Source organism: Eriocheir sinensis, chromosome 5, assembly GCF_024679095.1.
Source record: "Eriocheir sinensis breed Jianghai 21 chromosome 5, ASM2467909v1, whole genome shotgun sequence".
Classification (NCBI taxonomy): Eukaryota; Metazoa; Arthropoda; class Malacostraca; order Decapoda; family Varunidae; genus Eriocheir; species Eriocheir sinensis.
The window spans coordinates 16,990,458-17,014,158 of record NC_066513.1 but is presented as its reverse complement, the minus strand read 5'-3'; the positions used below and the strand labels follow the sequence as shown (position 1 = coordinate 17,014,158).

The window sequence follows — 23,701 nt, the reverse complement described above, 5'->3', positions numbered from 1 at the left end:
TAGACTATACTAGACACCCAAAAAGAGGAAGAGTGGGCTGTACGCAATAATAAGTCTTAACACGGGTCTTATCCAATCCTCCAATCTATTATTCCTTTTCCTTTTCTCTAAGAAGCGATAATAAGCCAAAAAACAGGTAAAAAGAGGAGAAAATAGAGCATAATAGACTATACTAGACACCCAAGAAGAGGAAGAGTAGGCTGTGCAATGAGTCTTAACACAGGTCTTATCCAATCCTCCAACCTATTATTCCTTTTCCTTTCCTCTAAGAAACGATAATAAGCAAAAAAACAGGTAAAAAGAGGAGGAAATAGAGCATAATAGACTACTAGACACCCAAGAAGAGGAAGAGTAGGCTGCGCAAAGGAGTCTGCGTACAGTGCTTGGACGAGGCCCCAGAACACAGGTAGGAAAACTCTGACTTTATGGTTTATTATCCAGCTGATGGCACCCTGGGGGACTAGGAACTCAGGGGGTGGAAGGAGTGGTGTGCGGGCATGGGTGGAGGCACATTACATCCACCTCATCCATGTTAGGGCCAAATTAATTACCTTGGAAAATAAATGAAAGGTCTTTTTTGGATTTTCAGGTGGCTATTTTCCATTTGGCAAAATTAATTACCTTGGGAAATTAATGAGGGTCTTTTGGGGATTTTCAGGGGGCTAATTTTCCATTTGGCGAAATTAATTACCTTGGGAAATAAATGAAGGGTCTTTTGGGGGTTTTCAGGGGGCTAGTCATTCATTTTCACTCGTCCCGGAATATTACATCAGTCATCCATGTTAGGGCGAAATTAATTACCTTGGGAAATTAATGAAGGGTCTTTTGGGGGTTTTCAGGGGACTAGTCATTCATTTTCACTCGTCCCAGAATATTACATCAGTCATCCATGTTAGGGCGAAATTAATTACCTTGGGAAATTAATGAAAGGTCTTTTGGGGTTTTCAGGGGACTAGTTATCCATTTTCACTCGTCCCAGAATATTACATCAGTCATCCATGTTAGGGCGAAATTAATTACCTTGGGAAATTAATGAAGGGTCTTTTAGTTTTTTTAGGGGGCTAGTTTTCCATTTGGCAAAATTAATTACCTTGGGAAATTAATGAAGGGTCTTTTGGGGGTTTTTAGGGGACTAATTTTCCATTTTCAGCCGTTCCAGTACATTTTACAAGTATCATTGGGGGGTTTCCTTTCGTTATGAACTGCTGCAGATAGTATTTAAGCTTCAGGTCAGTGAGATGAGATAGTGGCCAAAGCTTCAAATATCAACCTGATTTCCCAAATGTCACACTTCTTCTTTTGACATGTTCTGCTTTTTATTGCTTCTTAGGTCCTCCTTCTCAAGACATCTATACTTCACAGCACACAGTTATTTCACAGTGCACACTTATATGCTTCACCCTGAACTGATGTGATTTTCTGCTCTTTTCTTCCTTTGACTTTGCTTTTCTGGTAATACTTTATAAGAAGTCCGTCTCCCCCTTCGCCACTCCAGAACCCCCTACCCCCCAAGACAAGCCTGGGGAACTGTGGGGAACCGGGGTTTGGGGGGGAAGCCAAAATCACTGAAAAATGGGCTTCCAAAATTTAAACTACTCCAACCGAACTTTACGACCCCCCCCTGGGCCCCCCCTGCTTCCAAAATTTCCCTAGAAAAATGCCTAAATTAAGGAAAATTCCCTACATGGGGGGGGGGTCCAGGGGGGCACAGCCCCCCTTGGTTAGGAGGGGGGTCGTAAAGTTCGGTTGGAGTAGTTTAAATATGCTCCCCACCAAAAAAAAAAAAAAAAAAACACGATTTTCCGGCGCATCATATATGTGGGGGGGTCCAGAGGGGGGCACAGCCCCCCTTGGTTAGCAGGGGGGCGAGGGGGGCTGTTTGGTTATAAAGTTAGTACTTTCCTTACTTTCGAGACTAGGGAGTTTTCCTTAATTTAGGGATTTTTATAGGGACATTTTGGAAGCCTATTTTTCAGTGATTTTGTCTTCCCCCCCCAAACCCCAGTCCCCCACAGTTCCCCAGGCTTGTCATGGGGGGTAGGGGGGGCTGGAGTGGCGAAGGGGGAGGCGGACTTCTTATAAAGTATTACCGCTTTTCTATGCCCTTTTGTTAGCTTCCACTATTACACTTCTTTTCACTCCGCTTTCACTGCTCAGTTCTTTTTTCCCAACATCACGCTAAGAAAATTTTGGTGTAAGGTATTAACTTCACTGCTTCCAATTCGCAGCGGAAGTTGGACGTATTGCACCATCTCCTGAATGCACCAGACCGAATGCACCAACTTTGTAGTCTGAATGCACCAACTGCCTAGTCTGAATGCACCAGACCGAATGCACCTTCAGCCTAGTCTGAATGCACCAACTTTGTAGTCCGAATGTAATAATAAATGGAAGTCTCGTTCACCACAGTGTTAGTTACCAAGAGTGTAACAGTAAATTAATACAAGCATCATTCAGCAAGTCTTTATTATTCTTCATTATGATTTTAAAATGCTGTACTGCCCTGTTACACAATTAAAAAGTATGATCGTCATACACTATCAGTTATCATGACACTAGGAAAACACCTGTTCTTCTTTGTACGGATGCTGCAGATCCATGACATTGATACAGACGTTACCCACTTTTTGACGTACTGGAATCCAAGGCTATCTGTGAGAGGTTCACCTCCTTTTCTTGAACCTCCTTCTACTACATGGTAGGATGTTGGGGCATCCACCATTATGTCAGTGGGAATTGGTTCGGTGGTAAGGGATGTTTCCACAGCCTGACTGATCGACTTCTTCCACAGGCAGGGTTTACGGTCATTTCGCCCACACGTCAATTCGCCCACAAAGAAGGGAGAGAGGAGATCTGATCACGTTGTATAAGTTGGTAAATAAGTTTGATGAGGTGGATAGAGATGATCTCTTTTCTACTGCGAGAACGCAGGGGCTGAGAGGACATGGAAAGAAACTTAACCCGATAGCTGCGGGGATCATGTTTCTTAAAGGCCCCTCTAAGCGAGAAAAATGAGAAAAAATCATCACTCAGACAAACCATTTCATAACATATATCAACGCATTTGTGATCAGTTTATGCATCATCTATTTTTGGGGGTTTATATCATGGCAAAAATGTGGCCTGTCACTGGTACACGGTAAAGCCACAAATTTGGCCCGTCGCTGCTACCGGGTTAATAAAGGAACCTGTTTGAGTGACTTGAAAAAGTATAGTTTTCCATGTAGAAGTATTAACACATGGAACAGCTTGCGGGAAGAAGTGGTGGAGGTGAGCAGTGTCCATCAAATAAAGGAAAGGCTGGATGAATGTAGATAATGGAGACGGAACTATTAGAGCTTAGCTCGGGCACAGTCAGTTCATAAACTGCCTATTTCATTACCATCATACCACACTTGGGATTGATCGAAGGCATTGCGTTGATACTGTTGAAAGCTTTCCTAAACTACTGGTAAACATACTACCAGTAAACAGGCAGTTAGGCCTATTGTGTCAGTTGAGACTGTGGAAACAAGCTGTTCTTTATAAACAATTCCTAAACCATTAGTAAACAAGTAGTTATAGGAGCTAAAATATAAAATCTCAACTGGTCTTAGGTTGGTGCATTGGAATCATAAAGGGTGATGCATTCAGACCGGGAGTGGTGCATTAGGACCAGGCATGTAGTACATTGGAACCTTATACATGGTGCATTCAGACCAAGGGTTGGTGCATTCAGGCAGTGGTGCATTTGGCCAGTGGTGCATAATTCCTTACAGCCATATAGTCGTATTGTGTATAAATTTCCCCGTCCCGATCCATCCTGCGATAAGCCTTGTAAACAGTCCACCACATGCTGCTACTGTCTACTGGGTCATTTTCCAGCCCAACACATCACACAGACACCAGAGAAACCTTTTCTGCCAATGTAAGCCAGTGCATGGCTATTAAAATTAATAGGTTTGGCACTTTGTAGAAAGAAGTGTGTTTCATGTTAACATGCTATTGTCATTCTTTACTACTGTTTATTGGGTCATTTTCAATGCCAACACAACAGACAGCAAAGAAACACTCTGTCAAAACCAATGTCTATTAAGAGCATACACCCAAACTAGACAAAAGCTCGTAAAAAATTTCCACCTGGGACAAATCAGGACACCTGTGCTGATTTGGCCACAACAATGGCAACCCCAAGTACCAAAACCTCTTGCCAGTATTAATTCCCAAAGGTCTTTATGATCACACTCATCTCGCAGTGTAAGGATATTTATACAGTTTTACACCCGTTACACTGCAGAGTTCAACACCTTTTTTCTGACATCTTTTCGTAGTAATCATCTTCCTTATAACCATATCTCTTGGTGTCCAAATGTGGAGGATTGAGAGGGGGCAAAGCCCCACCCTTGTTAGGAGGCCATTAGGTCTGCTTATCAGACATGGGGCACCTCTTTTGATTCTTTTTTAGGAGCAGCGAGTAGTGGGCTTTTTTTTTTTTATTGTTTTCTTTTTCTTTTTTTTTGTGCCCTTGAGCTGCCTCCTTTGTTGTAAAAAAAAAAAAAAAACATGTAATCGGTTACGATTACTTCATATTTTCACGATTATGATTACGATTACAATAAAATTAGGTGTAATTGATTATGATTACGATTACATGATGTATTAATCGTGATTACAATCGTGATTACAGGAAGGACTGAAAGGTGAACTTGCAAATTTTATACACATGTACCATACCAAATATTCAATTGGTTGAATTACTGCAGATATTTAGAGTAGTACATACTTGCTGTACGAGAAACTATTGACTAAAACTTTGCTAATGTAATCGCAAAAGTAATCACGATTATGATTACATTTTTATTGTACTATTTGATTATGATTACTTAAAAAATAAAAGGGTAATCGATTATGAATACTTGAAAAACTGTAATCGATTACGATTACCCCATGTCTGCTGCTTATATTTAAATAAGGGAGAGATGTTAGATCTGGTTAAATTAAAACAAAGGGGGTCAAAAGTGGGAAAAGACCCCATATATTAGATGATGTTAGATTTATTAAATTTAAATAGTTCCAATAAATGCTTGTGATATGCTTTGCAATGCAATATTTCAGTATGGTGTTGGGATAGCAGCTTAACTATGGTGGTGGCAGAGTCTGCCTTCCTCATTATCTTGTCAGGACTTTAGGGCATATTTTTCTCTTTTCTATTTATTGTGAGGCTTTTGTTGGGGGATGGGCCATTAAGAGGGTGCTGGGGATGATGAAACAGTAGTCTTCATGGGAGTGGTTGTCAACAGACTGCTGAGGGCAGCAGACACTTCCGGAGTCAGTTGGCGAGTGTCTGGCATGCCACTGAAAAAAGGGCTCTTACTAGTCAGTATGCACTTCTACCATGATAAAAGATATAAACCTGTATAATAAGAGCTAAGAATTAACAAACATCTGTATTATTCAAAATTTACGTGTCAAAATGAGCTTAGGTTGATCATTAACATCTTTAGGGGTTCATATTTAGTGGAGGTATCTTAAGTTGCTTATAGTGTTTTTGGACCACATTGATGCTGGTAATCCAAATATGAGAGAGGAATCTGGTCAGGATGGGGACCCCTGGCCGTACACATGTTTGTTATTTTGCTGAACTATCGCATGTCTAGAATTTTATTTGCCCATATAGAGTAGTGTTTGTGACATGTACTTGAAAAGCAGTGAACTTTAAGTGATGTAAGGCAGTAAGAGGGAACTAATTTCACACCTAGAGTTGGGATCATATGCGCTTATACATTAGTCCTCCTGTACAGGTTTATAATTTTTCAGCACCAGGAATTTCAGGGTCCTGGAATCTAACTAAACTTTACTCATGTTGTAATTGGTTAACAACAGAATCTTTCATTGCAAATGATTTCTCAGCAACCTAACTTTTTGTTTTTTTAAGTTAGGGTCACTTGTATATAGACTGTGAGACCTCACTGTGTAGGTAATGATTCTTTATATTATTATTTATTGTGGAAATTTGGACTACAGTGATGCCCAATTCTTTAAATGATCTGTACTCTTTTGCCAGCTCTCCACTTGTGTGTCTTTTATCTTTTTTTTTATACTCGTATATAAAAGAGGCCATTCTGACTCCCCCATCCTGGCTACAAAAAATAGACTCGCATAGGTGACTTGCCCATTTGAGTATATTTGCTTACTGCCTCTAGCTCCTTAGAATAAATGTTCTTTTTCATTTTCATGTTGAAGTCAAGGCTACTTACTACACTAGAGAAAATAATTAAATTTACATTCACCTCTTTTTGTTTGTATCTTAAGGAGACTCAGCTGAGGGTAACCATGTTATCAGTCTCATATAGACAAGCATTGCGACAAGCAAGAATAAGGAGAATATTGATGGATCAAGAAGTTGTGGTGCAGGATGGTGTTAGTGCTGCAAATCGTATGCAGGAACTTCCTCCGCCTCCCCCATATGTAAATTTGAGCTTATGGATATTGCAGTCACTTTTAGTGAATTTGAGCGTTCAAGTGTTGTAATGTAGCATGTCTTTTTACTCACTGTTTTGGTAACCTTTAAATACTAACCATCAAGAGTGTGGCTTTTCTTAACTAAGAACGGTTTATTCCTTGAAAATTATTTTTCTAGCGCAATAATACTACAATATTATACTCGCTCAATCAGCAGGGGTACACGCCAGAGGGCATGTTGCGTTGCCCACCTTATGATGCCATCCCCATGGGTCCTACCGAGTAAGTCTATGAAGGCCACCTTCCCATCCAAAGTAACTCAGGACAGGATCCATCGGCAACCTCCAGTCTTGAGCTTTGTGGACACCCTGTTGGCCTCCTCCATACAGGATTATCTCTTACAGATACAACCTGGTGAGCAGGGTCGACTTCTGGGTAGCGTGCTACATGCCCATATACCTGGAGTTGGTGTGCACAGACTATGCAGGTAATAGACCTCAATTCATTCTCATGGAGTAATCGCCGATTCTACATAAAATCATTCCAGCGATACCCATCGATTCTGCGAAGACATTCATTACCAGAGGCATCAGTCCACCTGCATATATTACTATCTAGTGTCCATGTCTCATAGCGATTAAGTAAGGCAGGAACACAAGCGACTTAAGGATTCCAATCTTTGTCCTCCCACAAAGGTATCGACAATGCCATACACTCATGTTAAGCAAGTCCATATCACTATGGGCCAAACCAATCTGCTGAAAGGTTTCTTGAAGTAACCTGCTGTTTTCCTGCACTATGCTGCCAAGGTACAGGTAACCCTCAATATTCTACAGGGTTATTAAAAAAAAAAAAAAAAAAAAAAAAAAAAAAAAGTTGAATTGCAAAATAATGAAGCCATTTTTCCCATAGGACTACATGTTAATAGAAAGTGGGGTTAGGATCTCAACCTCCTTGACCCAAGAAAACTCAATAAAAATAAAATACACAGTAGTAAGGATCTTTGGTGGAGTCATGCCTCCATGTTGAAGTGGTTACCATGTCTAGCTATGAATCTGTGGACTTGGGTTTGAATCCTGGCCCAGGTGTGCAGCTTACCCAGCTGTTCATCCGCTCTCTTGGGCTGGTCGACAAATAGGTACCTGGGGAAGGTAAACTGTGGTAACCTGGATATCACACACGTCTTTGCCCAGAGCTCGGCTGACAAATAAATCATTGAGATGGCAGCAAACAAATGTGACCCAAGGTGATTCCTTCCAGCAAAATATTTTTTATTTATTTATTATTATTTTTTTTTTTTAATTCAAGCATTGTAGAAACTCGGCATCTACTTTAACTTGGAAACTTTGGAAGTTGTTATTGGTGAGATCCTACAATAGCTAACTTTTTCTTATGGCAGTCATGCTCTGCCACCATAATGTCTTATTCCTTGAGGCATATTTATTTGCTGTCATATTTTGGAGCAGGTAGGTTCACATTGTCTTAGCTTCATGCTTGCTTGTCATGCTGTATGCAATATGCAATATATTCCCTAAGAATAGTACAATAAGCACAAGGTTTGAAGCAGGCAGATGGGACAAAACACTGTGTTGTGGTGAATGTGAGACAGATTGTACAGTAGCAGTTTGCTTCTATTGAAAAGAGGGAATTTATCAAGGTCATATTAATTGGTTAATATTTTTCTCTTCATGTCTATATATTTTTCTCTTCATATCTATTCATCCTGTTATCATATCCAAATATGATGTGTTGGTGCCATTTGGAGCCTGTACCTTGGTTTAATTTGACATCGCTAATATTGCTGCTTAGGGAACAAACCTTTATCATGTAATAAAGCTGAACACATGTAACGGAGGAGATTTCTTACTCTACTTTATTATAGCTTCTAAATAATAATTGGCATTATTTAAGGAAGGAATGAGACTATACCACACAGATAAAATATAATTTAGTTTTTATGAATTTAATCTATTTAGCATATTTTGAGAGGGGTTTTAAGGCATCATGAAGGAAAGTATCAGAATTTGCTATAGTATTTAATGATTGTTCATTTTTCTTTCTTTCAGAGTGAAGTCTCATTTGGAAGAAGTGCAGACATCACTTCTGAGGGAACTACCACAGAGACAGGCAGCACGGAGGTCGCACAGGAAGGCACCAGTGGCGGGTGTGAGGCCCAGGCGAGGGAGGTGAGACTGGATCCCTTTACGACTTATTACTAAAATATAAGTCCAAAAATCAAAACAAGGATAATTAAAAGTCACAGTACAGTAATCACTCCATATACACTTTTTTATGCATGATTTTAATTAAACATGGCGGGCAAACTGTGAATGTTTGGAGTGCAACCACCTCTTTACAATTGAGGGAAAATTTGCATTTGTGCGAATCCATGAGTAGTGAACCCGTGAATATAGGGGGACAGGTATACCTGCTTTTTTCTTGATATCTTGGAAAATTCAATTTGTATTTATCAGCAACTTGAAGTAGAATAACCTATTAAAGAACACATAGTTAGCTTTAAAATGATTAATACTCCCACCAATTTTCAGGAGGAATCAGGGGGTAGGAGTGTTGGTGCCAGAGGGAGGGGCGCCATGCAGGGTGTGGAGCGGCTAAGAGAGGTGAGAGCCCGACTGGAGGCTCTCAGGAAGTGGAGTGATGAGTGGACTTGCTTCCTTTGCTGCCATGTCCGCACCGGCACCATTGTTATTGGCATTTGGCACATGGTATGTACCACCTATTTTTAATTAGTTTTTGAAATTCATTTAACAAAAGTTACTGCTGAAATTAATGCTTCATATCAACATTAATGTTTTCACTCATTCCATTTTCCATGTGGCAAGATGGAGGAAAGGTCACATGCAGAGTAACTGAAAGCAATTTTCATTTTAGCAACACTTTACAACACAAAGTAATCACTGAAATTGAGATGCTGCATCTCAACAGTCTTACATATCAAAATACTGTCTGATGAGCTTCACAAACATATACTATGGTTTAATATCATGGATGCATGTTAGGAAAGGTCTGAGAATGAGTCTATGTGTGAAAGTACTAAAGGGACAAGATCTTTATACACAAGCCATAGATGAAATGAATTGTAAAAGTAGAAAAGGGGTTGTGGGGTAACAGCTGGTCCAACCTTAGCCCCTTCACTACGACCGGGCCAAAACAGTGCCCGCGCCATATCTGGGATTGCCGCGCGCGCCAAATTTCAAATGTCACTATTAAATATAACAAGTTTCCAGCCATAAACTCAACATAATCATCATGTATTATATATGAAAACATGCAGAATTAAATGGTGCACATAAAGAAACTCACTACGGCCGTGCCAAAACAGCGCCCTGCGCTGTATCCGGGATCGCTGAGCACACCAAATTTCAAATGTTGCTATTGAATATAACAAGCTTTCAGCCATAAACTCAACATAATCATCATGTATTATATATGAAAACATGCAGAATTAAATGGTGCACATAAAGAAACTCACTACGGCCGGGCCAAAACAGCGCCCCGAGCCGTATCCGGGATTGCCACGCGCTCCAAATTTCAAATTTTACTATTGAATATAACAACTTTTCAGCCATAAATTTAACATAATCATCATGGGGTAGGCAGTGGCTGAAGTGGTAGTGTGCTGGGTCCATGTGATGGACGACGCGGGTTCGAATCCTCACGCTACCACCTCGGATTTTTCAGTCACCGCCGAGTGGCTTAAAACTACCCACATGCTGTCCTGAAGACCACCCATCAACCCGGACTCTAGAGGGAAACCATCCAAGAATCAAGAACGAGTTCCGGGGGGCAGCATGAGCCAAGAGAAGATGGCACCACTATAAACACTTGCCTGCGCCATGACGGGCTGGGGCCGAATACCATCCAGGCCCCTCAAGCAAGCCTACCGGCGCAATAGGCGGACGAAAAAAAAAAAAAAAAAAAGTATTATATATGAAAACATGCAGAATTAAATGGTGCACATAAAGAAACATAAATTAATTGATAATTTTTGAGATGTAAGCATAAATATAGAGAAAATAACTTGTATATTGGCTAAAGCGAGCCTGGACGCAGTATGCGCGTTTTCGGATATGGTATGGGGCACGCAAGGACGCAGTATTGTAGTGCCTGATGAACGAGCCTCCCATAACCCACTTAGCCAGTGGGGTACCTCTTTGGCCGACTCGGTAAGGAGTGGCTCTCCCGTCATGCTGGTCGCGGGTTCAATCCCAGGCAGCCAGCGAATACTCTGATCTTGATTAATTTCTCGTGTGTTTCGATACACGCAGAGGACGTGTTGGAAAATAGAGAAAATAGAAAAATAAGCTCCCGGGGCATGACAGTATACACGTCCTCGTGTTGAAGGGGGTTAATGTATGCAAGTGAGATGTGAGGATGGAACAGCAACCAGAGGTCAAGAATCCAGTCCTTGGAAGCGAGTCATTTGAAAAGAATATGAAATGTAAAAAAGTGGATAGCAAGAAAAGAGACCATATGATTTAGCATTTCTAACAAGAGGAGGAAATGAGTTTTGAAGTAGTGAAGGTGATCAGTCACAATTTGCCTTGCTGAATATAGAAAATAGATAATCTCCTTTGAAATGGAAAAATAAATATTTAAATATTTTAAAGAGGGAGATGGAAGGGTTAGAGGTTTGAGGTGAGTAGTGAATAGATTGATAAGGTTAAAGATCCTGTGACATGGTCAACACATCTTTCTCTTACGAGGGAGCTTTTGGTTACAGAAGTCAGACTAGACAGATTGTAGGAAGAAATTGTGCTTCATCTTCTCTAATGTATATGATTTTTGTGTTCCAGCTTCTGCACCTGATAACTCTTTCCCTGATTGTTGTCATGGTAGTCAACCCTGATACCTTGAAGCAGTCAGGCAATGATCCCAGAGGAGCAGGTTCAGGAGTAGAGCAGTTGACTGTGGAGCCACTGGATGTGCAAGCTGTCAACTGTGGGGCTGAGATGCCTTGTATCTTAGCAGCACAAGGTGATGGCAACACTGAGCAGGTCACCAGTGACTTCTCCCTCTCCATCAGTAACTTTATGACCACTCACCGGCCAAACACAGGTACAGTATATCTGCCAATACTGGCATTCATCTACTTTTCTTTATAAAAAAATAAAAAATAAAAAAAATAAAAAATTGTAATGATGTAGATAAAAGAATGTACAAGTGACAGGTTGAAAGAAGGTTAAACTCATGGAGTCAATCATGGCGTAAGTTGTTTCCTGTATGACAGCTAGGTTAATCTTGTCACCTACCACTTTCTGCCACACCCGTACCTCTTACAACCTTACCCAATATTAATTTTCACTTATATTAGGTTGCATAGGACATCGACTTTGACTGTTTAGGCTGTTTTGAGGTGTTGAAATGGATTTTAGTGACTTCCAGGGGATATTTGAGTTCTGTGCTATGTCTGTGGAGTGTCAGTAATAATGAATTCATGGAAACTCAACTTTCTTGATAGTCTGTCCCCTAACCCCTGTGAGTAGGGCATCACCTTAATTATAAAGTTAAAAATAATGTAAGATGGTAACAAGAAACAGCTTTGCAACAAAGTTTGAACGGTTGAATCTTAATTGGAACTGACTGAGATGAATAACTTGATGTTATTATGTTTATTAATGATGCACGAGCAATGCTGCTATTATGTGAATGGCACTTTTAACCCTTTCCTTGCGCATGGTGCGGACGCGACTATCCCCTCAGGCGCAGTCGGGCAGCCCAATGGGGGGTCTCTTTTAACCTCTGTATCTCAAAAACTATTCATCACAGTTAAAAACCAAAAACACCATTGGAAAGAGGAAGTCCAGATCTATAGGAGTCGGTTATGTATGCCTCTCTTGCAAAAATACATGCACGTTCAGGGAGTGTTGACACTTAAGTCAGTGCGTGCGGGATGATCAGCCATATTGAGGGAACTGCGGACATCTCTTCTTCAGATTCTGGCAAGGGATTATTGCCAACTGCAATATTTACAACTATTTGGTCAAAGAATCTGTCGGGTGATAGGTGAAGCTATGCAAAAATGCTGCTATATTGGGCAAGAACATCCACCAGTTACTCGTCCGTAGATTTGCCGCACTGGGCTGATGTGATTTTCCACCAAATTTAGTGAAGAACCCACTCAATTGGCAATCCTGTGTTGTGAGAATTAGTGTTGGAACACTCATACGCGGGAGATTTGAGTGCGGGTGGAGCTCGCAGCGAGCATTTAGCAACACCAGCAAATACGCCTAACGCTTGTTGCGAGCGTTTAGCAGTGAAAGGGTTAATAGCAAGAACATCTTATGTGTACAATTAGCATGTGAAGAGAGGAAGTAGAAAAATCTGGTGGAAATGAAACTACAGTAAAACCCCGATTATCCGAAAGCGGATTATCCGAAATTGATCTGGATAATGCAATTAAAATTTAATTTTTTTTCTATACTAAAACGTTATAAAACATCAAAAATAAATAAAAGTAACTACATACGTACTATATTAACACATTTAAAATTGATAAGAACAGTTAAAATGAATATGCTTTCTAATACGTATTGCCGAAATAGCTTGTAACGAATAGATCAATGTATTAGACAAAAAACATTAAACAAACTCTCAACAACACCACGTCCGCACCTTCGCCCCAGCAAGGACGTAGGGCGTGAAACGAACAAACTACTGCACGACTACTCTCACACGTACTCTCAAGACAACGACACAAACACGACTCCCTCTCCACTCCATGCCACATTCCCTTCCAACATACGAGTTCGCGATAATATGAGTCATCATACTGTGTCTCCACCTGCACGATGCATCAAGGTCACACTTGCAAGCTTGCACAACCATTCACAATCGCACTCTGCAACATTCACAATTCAGATCTGCAATGCTCACAAGTATCAACATACACTGGTCCAGACAAGGAGACACACAGACAAACATACAATAAAACATTTACATCACATGTTTTGAGCGTACTACTTTGTTTAGCGTAGCGTGTGTTTGTTTGGTTTCATTGTTTACATCGTCAGTCGGCGGCAGTCACGTCACACACTTCACACTGGGCATCCTCATCCAGCATCCTCATCCATCCTGGCTAATGGTCCGTCCATACTAGCTACATGTGTTCTAATGAGAAAATAAGAACCAAGGTGCAAGATCAAAGTGATATTCATCCAAACGAGAAAGTAAGACACAATGCCGACGATCAAACTGGCGGCGATCAAAATGGCGGCCATAAATCCGGATTATCCGAAAAATCGGCTTATCCGAAAGAGGCTTCCCCCCTTCCATTTCGGATAATCGGGGTTTTACTGTATTCACAATTTCAAGAACCTTTTCATTGCTAACCGCTCGCAGCGAAACTATCCCCCCAGGTGCACTCAGGCAGCCCAGTGGGGGGACGGGGTTCTCTTTTAACCGCTGTATCTCAAAAATTATTCATTACAGCCTCCTGCGAATGTACAGGCACGTTCAGGGGGTGTTGCCTGTGGGTGCAACTGGCGCTCGCAGCGAGCTTTTAGCACCACCACGCAGTGCTCGCTCTTTTAACCTCTGTATCTCAAAAACTATTCATCACAGCTGAAAAACAAAAACACCATTGGAAAGAGGAGGCCAAGATCTATAAGATTCGGTTATGTAAGCCTCTCCTGCGAACGTATAGGCACATTCAGCAAGTGACGCTCACTCTTTTAACCTCTGTATCAAAAACTAATCATCACACACACAAAAAAAACCCATTTGAAAGAGGAGGCCAAGATCTATTAGATTCGGTTATGTAAGCCTCTCTTGCGAATGTACAGGCACGTTCAGGGGGTGTTGCCTGTGAAGACGTACATTTGTGTGTGTGCGATGGTCAGCCATATTGAGGCAACTGCTGAGTAGATCTCTTGATGGGGTGCTGGCAGGGTAGTATTGCCAACTGCAAAATTTACAACTATGGTAAAAAAAATCAGTCAGGTGATTGGTGAAGCTATGCAAAAATGCCGCTATGTTGGAGAACAACATCCACCAGTTACTCGTCTGTAGATTTTCCGCTCTAGGCTGATATGGTTTTCCACTAAATTTAGTGGAAAACCCACTGAATTGGCAATGCTGTGGCGTGAGAAATAATGTTGGAACTCTCATTCACGGGAAATTTGAGTGCTACTGGCACTCGCAGCGAGCACTGAGCACCACCGGCAAGTTACGTTAGTCCTCGCTGTGCGTATTTAGTATTGAAAGGGTTAAGCAAGAAATAAAATTTGAAATTGCACTTAAGATTTGAAGTAAAAAAACACCCAGCGGGTTCTCACCAAGAATGTCTCAGTGATGCCAAAAGAATGTTTTTATTTGTGTGACACTGAAATACATGTATAAAGGGTTAGTTGGTGCTGCCACCCCTGGGCTTATATCTTTTTTTCTTTCTTTTTTTACAGTTGAAACATTCATATCACTATCGTTTTTGCTAGAGTGGTACACATCCCAATTAAATCAACATAAAAAATATAAAATTCACCTCAACCCTATCCCTGCGAGTATCCCATATATGAGACACAGACTTTGGTGCAGTTGCATGCGAGTGTCCCACATATGGGCCAGGATAATTTCAAAGTAATGCACCAATTCTTTCGCGTAGAAATTAAGTGGAAATCGATATGTGGCATCTGCTGCAGTGTTTCCAAACATGAATCATATTTTGTTTGAATTGTAGTCAGTAACCCTTATAATGTCGAGTAGGAATGTACGACACTTTCGCCATGAGGCACGGCAGATTGCTCGCTCAGCTGAGGATAGTGATTATTATGTCACTTTATTGGACAATATAGAAATTGATTCTGATAACTTAACTTAGAGTTTGGTAGTGGTGACAATGACACTGACTGTGATGTTTTGGATGAAAATGTATCAGAAACTCGTGTAGAGGTAGAGAGCGGTACATCGAGTTATGTGGCCGGTGAAGGTGCTGGTGCTTTCATCAGGCAGTGCAGTATTACAAAAAGCTTACTCTGCAAGATGCTGATTACTTAAATAAGAAATGTTGTAGCATTACAATATTTATATACAGTAATCCCTCGTCTATCGCGGGGGTTAGGTTCCAGAACCCCCCGCGATAGGCGAAAATCCATGAAGTAGCGACCTTATATATTTTTTTATCATTTATATATATTTTAAGGCTTTATAAACCCTCCCCACACTCTTCCCACACTCCTACTGACCTTTCCCACACTCTTATAAACACTTCCTACGACGTTTCGTTGTTGCGATGCGGTCCCAATAAATGATTCTATAATTCTTGTTTCGATTTTCGACATTTGCTTTGTAAATACGAACTTTGCGCAGGAATTAGTTTGGCAGGGCAGAAAAATACTTAGAGAAAGGACAATATGAGCGTAGCTCACTTCTTATCACAATTAGGTAAATACGGAAGGGGAAAGGGAGGAGAGGGACAAAGTGAGTCATGAAAAAAAAATACCGATAGAGGATGTAAGGAGGGAGAACAAGGAAAAGTAATGAAGGAAACAGGGAGAGATAAAGAGGATGAAAACAATGAGAAGGGTGTGGGGAGGGAGGGACAGTGGGGAGAGTCAGGTGAGGTCCTGAGGGAGAGTCAGGTAAGGGCTTCACTCAGGACATGACCTGACTCTCACTTCTGCCCCACACCCTTTCCATTCACCTTCTGTGTGTGTGTGTGTGTGTGTGTGTGTGTGTGTGTTTACCTAGTTGTAAACACACATACACACACAGAAGGGGAAATGAGAAGGGAGTGGCAAAAGGGAGTCAGGTCAGGGCTTTGATCAGGAACCTGACTCACTTCTGCCCCTCCCTCCACACACCCTTCCCATTTCCCCTTCTGTGTGTGTGTGTGTGTGTGTGTGTGTGTGTGTGTTCATATAATCTAATGGGGAAGGAGAAAGGGAGGAAGAGTGATAGAGTGAGAGATAAGACTAAAGGTAAGAGGGTGAGAAAGGAGGAAACAAGGGAAGGGGAAAGAAGAGAGGTAGGGAGGGTCAGGTAAAGGTGAGGAAAGAGGGGGAGAGATTAAAAGAGAAAGGTAGGGAGGGTCAGGTAAAAGTGATGAAAGAGGAGGAGAGAAAGGGTGTGAGTGGGAGGGAAAGAGATTAAACGAGAAAAACTGGGAGGGAGATGAAAGTAAAAGAAGAAAGAAATGAGAAGGAAGGAGAAAAATACGGGGATGGAGAGGGAGAAGAAAGGAAGTGGGGGAGGAGTGAACCAGGGAATAGACAAACGGCGCACTAGGCTGCGACGGAAAAATAAAAAAAAATAGGTGGGTACCGTAGGTGCTTATTTAGGTGTGTTCCTAATTACACTGATTTATATTGTTTTCATTTTTTAGGCTAGAAAATGCTTATTTTACCGCAAAATCCCAAGATATAGCGAAAAATCCGCGAGACCGCGATATGGCGAGGGACTTTTTATTTTTTTTTTTTTTATTTTTTTTTTTTTTTACAACAAAGACAGCTCAAGGGCACAAAAAAAGAGGAAAAAATAATGGAAAAAAAAGCCCACTATTTGCTGCTCCTAAAAAAGAATCAAAAGAGGTAGCTGAAAGAGAGGTCAATTTCGGGAGGAGAGGTGTCCTGATACCCTTCTCTTGAAAGAGTTCAAGTCGTAGGCTGGAGGAAATACAGATGAAGGAAGATTGTTCCAGAGTTTACCAGCGTGAGGGATGAAAGAGTGAAGATGCTGGTTGACTCTTGCATAAGGGGTTTGGACAGTATAGGGATGAGCATGAGTAGAAAGTCGTGTGCAGCGGGGCCGCGGGAGGGGGGGAGGCATGCAGTTAGCAAGTTCAGAAGAGCAGTCAGCGTGGAAATAATGATAGAAGATAGAAAGAGAGGCAACATCGCAATGAAATTTAAGAGGTAGAAAACTATCAGTAGGAGGAGAGCTGATGAGAAGAAGAGCCTTAGACTCCACTCTGTCCGGAAGAGCTGTGTGAGTGGAGCCCCCCCACACGTGAGATGCATACTCCATACGAGGGCGGACAAGGCCCCTATATGTGGATAGCAACTGCGCAGGGGAGAAGAACTGGCGGAGACGATACAGAACGCCCAACCTCGAGGAAGCTGATTTAGTGAGAGAGGAGATATGAAGTTTCCAGTTGAGATTTTGAGTTAAGGATAGACCGAGGATGTTTAGTGTTGAAGATGGTGATAGCTGAGTGTTGTCAAAGAATAGGGGATAGGTGTTTGGAAGATTGTGTCGAGTTGATAGGTGGAGAAATTGAGTTTTTGAGGTATTGAAGGACACAAGGTTCCTTCTGCCCCGATCGGAAATGATAGCAAGGTCTGAGGTTAAGCGTTCTGCAGCCTCCAGTCTTGAGTCGTGTACTTCCTGTTGTGATGGTCTTTTATTGAAAGAAGCTGAATAATGCAGAGTGGAGTCGTCGTTCAGGAAGCAAAGTTTTATCTATTAGGGGACTTTTTTTTTCCCCCCCTGGAAAATGCTCCGCACTGAGGCGTTAATTAATTTTAAATTTAGGTCGCAGGAAAAGGGTTCAAGGAGTTTATGAAGTGTTTGGTGTGATGGTTGTTCCAAGGCTTGCATATCATACTGTTTGCCCAGTACCCACACTGTCCCCTCTCACCTGCCTCAACCACTTTTATCAATACATCAGTTAATCAATTGACTGTTAAAGCCAACCCTAATAACTACTAGTTATAGAGACAAAACTATCACACAACACCACACACTCTGCTTTGAACTTCTGAGCTAGAGGGTGAACTAGCCATGACCAAGGATAAGAGAAAATAACACAATGCATCAAGCGTTGTCTGTAATGACTCTCAACCTGCATGTAAACAGCATTGAGTGGTACTGGAAACATATAGTGCATGGTGGCCTAACTGCTGGAATGATCATATTATGCAGATTAAAACAGTTAACTACCAAGATACCATTCAACGCTGTACTTGCATTTTGGAACAGGAGTCAGACAATGTGTGATGCATTAGGGGTAAAGCAATAAGAGACACATTTACCTTTTTCCTTTTATAACCTTTTGCTAAGTTCCTGAGTCACTTTCAAAGTCCTTCACCCTTTTCCTGTAACTGCTCATTAGTATTTAATTTTTCTTTGTTACAGATGAGATGAATGTTGCCCTGTTCATCACACTCTGTATGTTCATCGTGACCCTCCTGCTTGTGCATGGGGCATTCCGCCGCCAGCCCTCACACCTCATGCCCTTCTTCTTTCTGCAAGTGTTTGATTTTTGCATTTCGAGGTGAGTGGTGTCCTTGTAATTTATTAACATCTAAAAAGTTGTAGTAGTAGTAAAAATATAAATATTTACATACATACTAATTTTCCTCTTTTCCCTCTCTGCCAGTCTCTTTGTCTTTCTGTGAAAGTAATAGTAGAAATGTAATGCAGAAATTTGCAGTAGCTAATAAAAGTATAATTGTGTTTGATAATGGTAATATCACAAAGTTTCTATTTCATGAATAATGATATAATGAAAATACTTGTTTATTTTTAATTTTGAAGGAGGCTAGAGAGAGAGAGATGTGTAGAAGTTTATTGACAAAGCTTCAGTTGTAGCTACATATTTTGAGTTATTTTGAAAGGGTTCCCAGGGTGAGTTGGACAATGGGTGTAAACAAAGGCATATCAAAGTGTCTTATCATGGACAGGGAGGGGCAATCCGAATAGCAACTACAATTATATTCAAAGAAATTTCACTGAGACACCAAAAATTAGTGTTTATATGCTGCAATGTCTTACAGCCACTGATAAAGAGAAACTAAGGTTCCATTTTAGGAAACTTCCATTATTTGCTATAGAACAAAATATGCTTTGCTATTATCCTCTGTTGATTTTGGAGAGGACCATGGCCTCTGTGGCTCCCCTCTGTATTCACCCCTGCATGTAAATAGAATACATTGGTCGCATTCTCCTTCACTCCATTTACTCACTTGCTCGTTTACCTATATGACACATTATCGTACATCATTGTCAAGCTTAACTGCTCAGCCAGGAGAAGCTTGGACTAATTTATCTTTGTTTCCTTACAGCATGACAATGATTGGCTATGTGTCTTACCTGCCCAATATCCGCCAGTTGATTCAAGATAATCCAGCTTTCCCGTTCCAGCAGCAACTCCTAGCCATGAACACAAAATGCCTTACCTTCTTTGCAATGTTGATATTCATAACTACCTTGATGGTGAAGGTAAGAGTTCCAAAAGATACTTATTAGCTAAAATGACTGAAGTGATAGAGAATATGACCACAACTCTGAAGTTGTTACAAGTGACAGATGTGATGATGCACTACATCAGGACCTGGACAGAATATGGGAGTGGAATCGTAGATGGGAAATGTCATTGAGATAATAGTAGATACAGAGACTGGACAGCATGAACATAGCTCCTTTCCCATATATCACAACTAGGTAAATACATATAGATAGATAGATAGATGTGTGTGTGTTTCAAATATTTTGTCTTTTTCCAGGCATACTGTATCAGCATTGTTTGGCGTTGTTACAAGTACCTCATGCTGAAGGTTCAGGCTGGTCGCTCTGTTTTGAGGTACCTGGGTGGAGTGTCTGGACCAGTAGATCAGGAGAGCCAGACCCTTGTCATGGGCCAAGATCTGCCAGATTATGACACAGCCATAGCTGACCCGCAGTACAGGTACTTTTCATTGTTAATCAGGCATGCATCAATATACAGTCGTCCCTCAAATAGTACGGAGGTTAGGGACCCAGGACCCCCGTACTATTTGAAAATCCATATAAAATTAGTGCCCCCCCCTAGAAACACTCCTGGACACTCCTACGGGATCCAGGTCCCGCCTGGCTCAGCTGTTACCTGTGGGCCCAAGTTGCCAGATATGCATTTTCTGCTGCAGTCACAGTGCAGTGTCTATATAATATGGAGGCGTAATGTCGTATTTTTGGGGCGCGGAGTCAATCTCAACAATTACCGTTTCGTACCTTATTTCAAGTATGATTTAGAGAGCAATAGAAACTGTGGTAGAGAGTAAGAGAGAGTGCGAGTGTATGACAAGGCTCGCTTGCTGACCCCTGCACATATAAACTAGCAATCAATCAGGGAGCGCTGCCAGGATGGCTCCGTTGCCAAGCGTGGTAACACTTTAGCAGAAAATGCATAACTGGCAACTTTAGCTGGCGAGTAGAAGCTGAGCCGGGCGGAACTAGGATTCACATGGTATGCTCTCCCTACCGTAACTGAACTCATACCAAAACGTAACTTCTAAATCTGAATTCTGCAAGGTGAATACCTTTCTCGAACGCTTTGGGGTGCTTTCAGTAAGTGTTTTGGCTTGTCTCTTGGGTCCCATGTTCATGTTATGTGGTAATGGAGAAGCGTAGCTCAGGTTGTGCACACACACGGACTTAGGGAAAGCGCATAGGTTTCAATCTGGCAAAACAAGTGTTCCTGATGTTGTGCACACACATGGACTGAGGAGATGTGCATGGGTGGCAGTCTGGTAGAACAGTGTTGCCACTCACGCCATGGCTACTTGGTGCAACAAGCATGAAATTAAAAAATCCTAAAAAAATCATTTACAATAATCCGTATAAAACCGAAACCGTACTATTTGAGGGACAACTGTATTATTTTTACCTTATGGGTCAAGTTGCCAAATGCTAATATCCTTTTATGTGGTAATTAGTTTAAGAAAAAAAAGTGATATTTAGTTCAGATTTTCAACTGAAATTCCCCACTAATCATCAATATATGTCGAAAACTAGCTGGTTATTGAAACAGTTATTCCCATAAGATTATTAAGAATTAGCTAGGTTACATTCTTGACCTAAGGGTCACAGCACTAGCAGCCAGTTCTCTGCACCTTGCCCAGGGGCATTTCTAGGGTTCAAAAACATTCGAGGTTAAGAGAAAAACATCAGGGGCTGAAGTTTAGTGAGTGGGAAAAAAAAAAAAAATGTGGGGGGGACCTGTTTGCATTCACCACCATGCACCTAAGATAAACACATACAGCTACACTCCCAGATTGCACACGGGGCCCGGGGGTGAAAAAAGATTCGGGGCTAAAGTCAAAACATTTGGGGCTCAAGCCCCGGAAGCCGAAGGCTAACGACGCCACTGACCTTGCCTTGTTCTTGTGCTGGCGGTCACGTTCAGACAGTATCTTCACCTCTCAAGCTCTTCCATTGGCCTTCAGTTCATCACAAGATCATAACATCTAATGATGCCAAGGATTCATACCACACGACTAGACTTTCCAAAAGTAGTAGGAGTCATCCTGGAAGCCATGACGATCAACTACGACAGGTGGTTGAAACAGAAAATCCAAATTAAATTTTCATGCATATAGCACGAACATATGGTTTGTTTCCATTATTTTGCCTGTGGTGTATTTGCATTGAAATCTCCCTCACCCTGGTTAGGAACAATATTTTTTCCCTAATTACTAAAAAGCTTTAAAAATTTCACAGGAAGAAGCTGTCAGGTATGTTCCCAGAGCCACCCCCATCTTATGACATGGCCATGGCAGCCCTAAGTGCTCAACACGGATCAGAGGGTGGGACAGTCTCCTCCCTTCCTCAAGAACCATCAGCTGCCACCCAAGACCAAACTAATGCCATTGCTGGGGAAGGCTTGCCTGGTGCTTCTGATGCAGCTCCTGCTGCCACCACAACCACTACTGTTCTTGTCAATACAGCCTCTCATAGTGCATGCTAAAAATAACAAACTGGAGTTTTATCAGTAATTGAGGCAGACTGATATGAAACAAATGCATATTAATATAGCCCTTGAAAAATATTCATTGATTTACATCAGTGATTTTAGATACATGAGATTTAGATTAGAAAATTAGATTCTTGATTAAATAAATGTATTATCAGGCTAATAGCTCTAGTCACTGAATCTAGATGACAGCCTCAAATCTCAGAAGTTCTGTTCAATATGTTGCAACAGAGGATATACAGGAAATAAAGACTCAGTAGTTTTGCATAAGGAAATTACTGTTTGGAATATATTTTTAGCAAGGTATTAGTAAAGTTGCAGACTCATTTGAACCTATTAGTTATTCAGAGTAGACTTGAAGTTACATATAAGTATGTTTTTTTTTCCTCCCCATTTTTTAAACACCAACTACTGATGTTAGAATGATTTGGCAAGAAATATATAACAATATAATCTATTGATTTCATATACTATATCAGTATTTATGTGTGATTATCTAAAGGAATAAATTTGTTTGATAACATTTATGTGTAATCAGCAGCAATATAAAGTATTTTATCAATCAATAAATGTTATCTGCAAGAACCCATGTATGTCAGTACGTCCATATTTAGCTTAAAAATTTAAGTCATGCAGGCATTCAAGAGGCAGAAATGAGATGAACCACACAAAAAGGTGTTAGCAGATATACAATATAGAGAGCATAAAAGTTAAAGGTACACTTTGTTGTGCTTATAGTTGGCATTAACCCCTTAAACACGAGGACGTGTATACTGCGCCTTTGCATACCCCGTACCATATCCGAGGACGCGCATAGATACTGCGTCCTGGCTTGCTTTAGCCAATATAAGAGTTATTTTATCTATATTTATGTTTACATCTCAAAATGATCAATTAATTTATGTTTCTTTATGTGCACCATTTAATTCTGCATGTTTTCATATATAATACATGATGATTATGTTGAGTTTATGGCTAAAAACTTGTTATATTCAATAGTGACAGTACTTCCAGCAGGAAGGAAAGGTAGATGTTGACAGGCAGAGGCGATAGAGTATGACCAGGCAGGGTGACAGAACGGAAGCACAGTTTTTTTAGGACAATAGGAGGCACTCCATAAGGCCCATAAACCTTCTGAGGGTCGAGGCCAGAGAGGCCATAGGAAGCATCATTCTTGAGGATCTGAATTACAGGCATAAAGGAGTCAGAGGGGGGATGAGTAGGAGGAACATGCCCAGAATCGTCTTACGTATCTTCTGAAGAAGCCTAGCGTGTAAGCAGCCTGCGCAATTGTAGGAGCCTATAGGACTGAAGTCACTGAACCTCACTGCAGGAAAGTTTTGGAGGAAGTGAACTGAAATCTGGGAAGGTGTTCTATACGGACTCGCCCCCGTTGTCCAGGTCGATACCTTCTCGGTCGTCCCGTAGTCAGCCACATACTGTCCTAGAGCCTCCACCACTTGTGTGTGTTTAGATTTAAGGGGGTGGACTGTTACGAATCTACTATAATGACTGATGAGGGTGAACACATATCGGGTTTTCTGACCTCCCGCAAACAGGTCGGTCAGATAGACA

At 41.2% G+C, this 23,701-nt stretch overlaps 1 protein-coding gene and 1 long non-coding RNA gene across 3 annotated transcripts; one reads left to right on the top strand and one right to left on the bottom strand.

The window, feature by feature from the left end:
* Nucleotides 1-280: 280 nt before the first annotated feature.
* On the top strand, nucleotides 281-22,711 carry LOC126984671 (lysosomal-associated transmembrane protein 4B-like). 2 transcript variants are annotated; one of them, XM_050838562.1, is made up of 9 exons: nucleotides 281-406; nucleotides 6,846-6,928; nucleotides 8,508-8,627; nucleotides 8,991-9,167; nucleotides 11,259-11,520; nucleotides 18,532-18,670; nucleotides 19,461-19,617; nucleotides 19,902-20,083; nucleotides 21,874-22,711. In XM_050838562.1, exons 2-9 carry the CDS (start codon nucleotides 6,923-6,925, stop codon nucleotides 22,118-22,120), a joined length of 1,290 nt encoding a protein of 429 aa, XP_050694519.1. In that variant the 5' UTR covers nucleotides 281-406; nucleotides 6,846-6,922; the 3' UTR covers nucleotides 22,121-22,711. The 2 variants fall into 2 exon arrangements, with proteins under 2 accessions (XP_050694519.1, XP_050694518.1); XM_050838561.1 differs by lacking the exons at nucleotides 281-406; nucleotides 6,846-6,928 and adding an exon at nucleotides 6,298-6,447.
* Nucleotides 783-1,800, bottom strand: LOC126984694 (uncharacterized). The gene is made up of 2 exons (XR_007737463.1): nucleotides 1,021-1,800; nucleotides 783-911 (listed from the first exon to the last, which is right to left on the bottom strand). It is a non-coding gene; the product is annotated as an uncharacterized LOC126984694 (long non-coding RNA).
* Nucleotides 22,712-23,701: the final 990 nt, after the last annotated feature.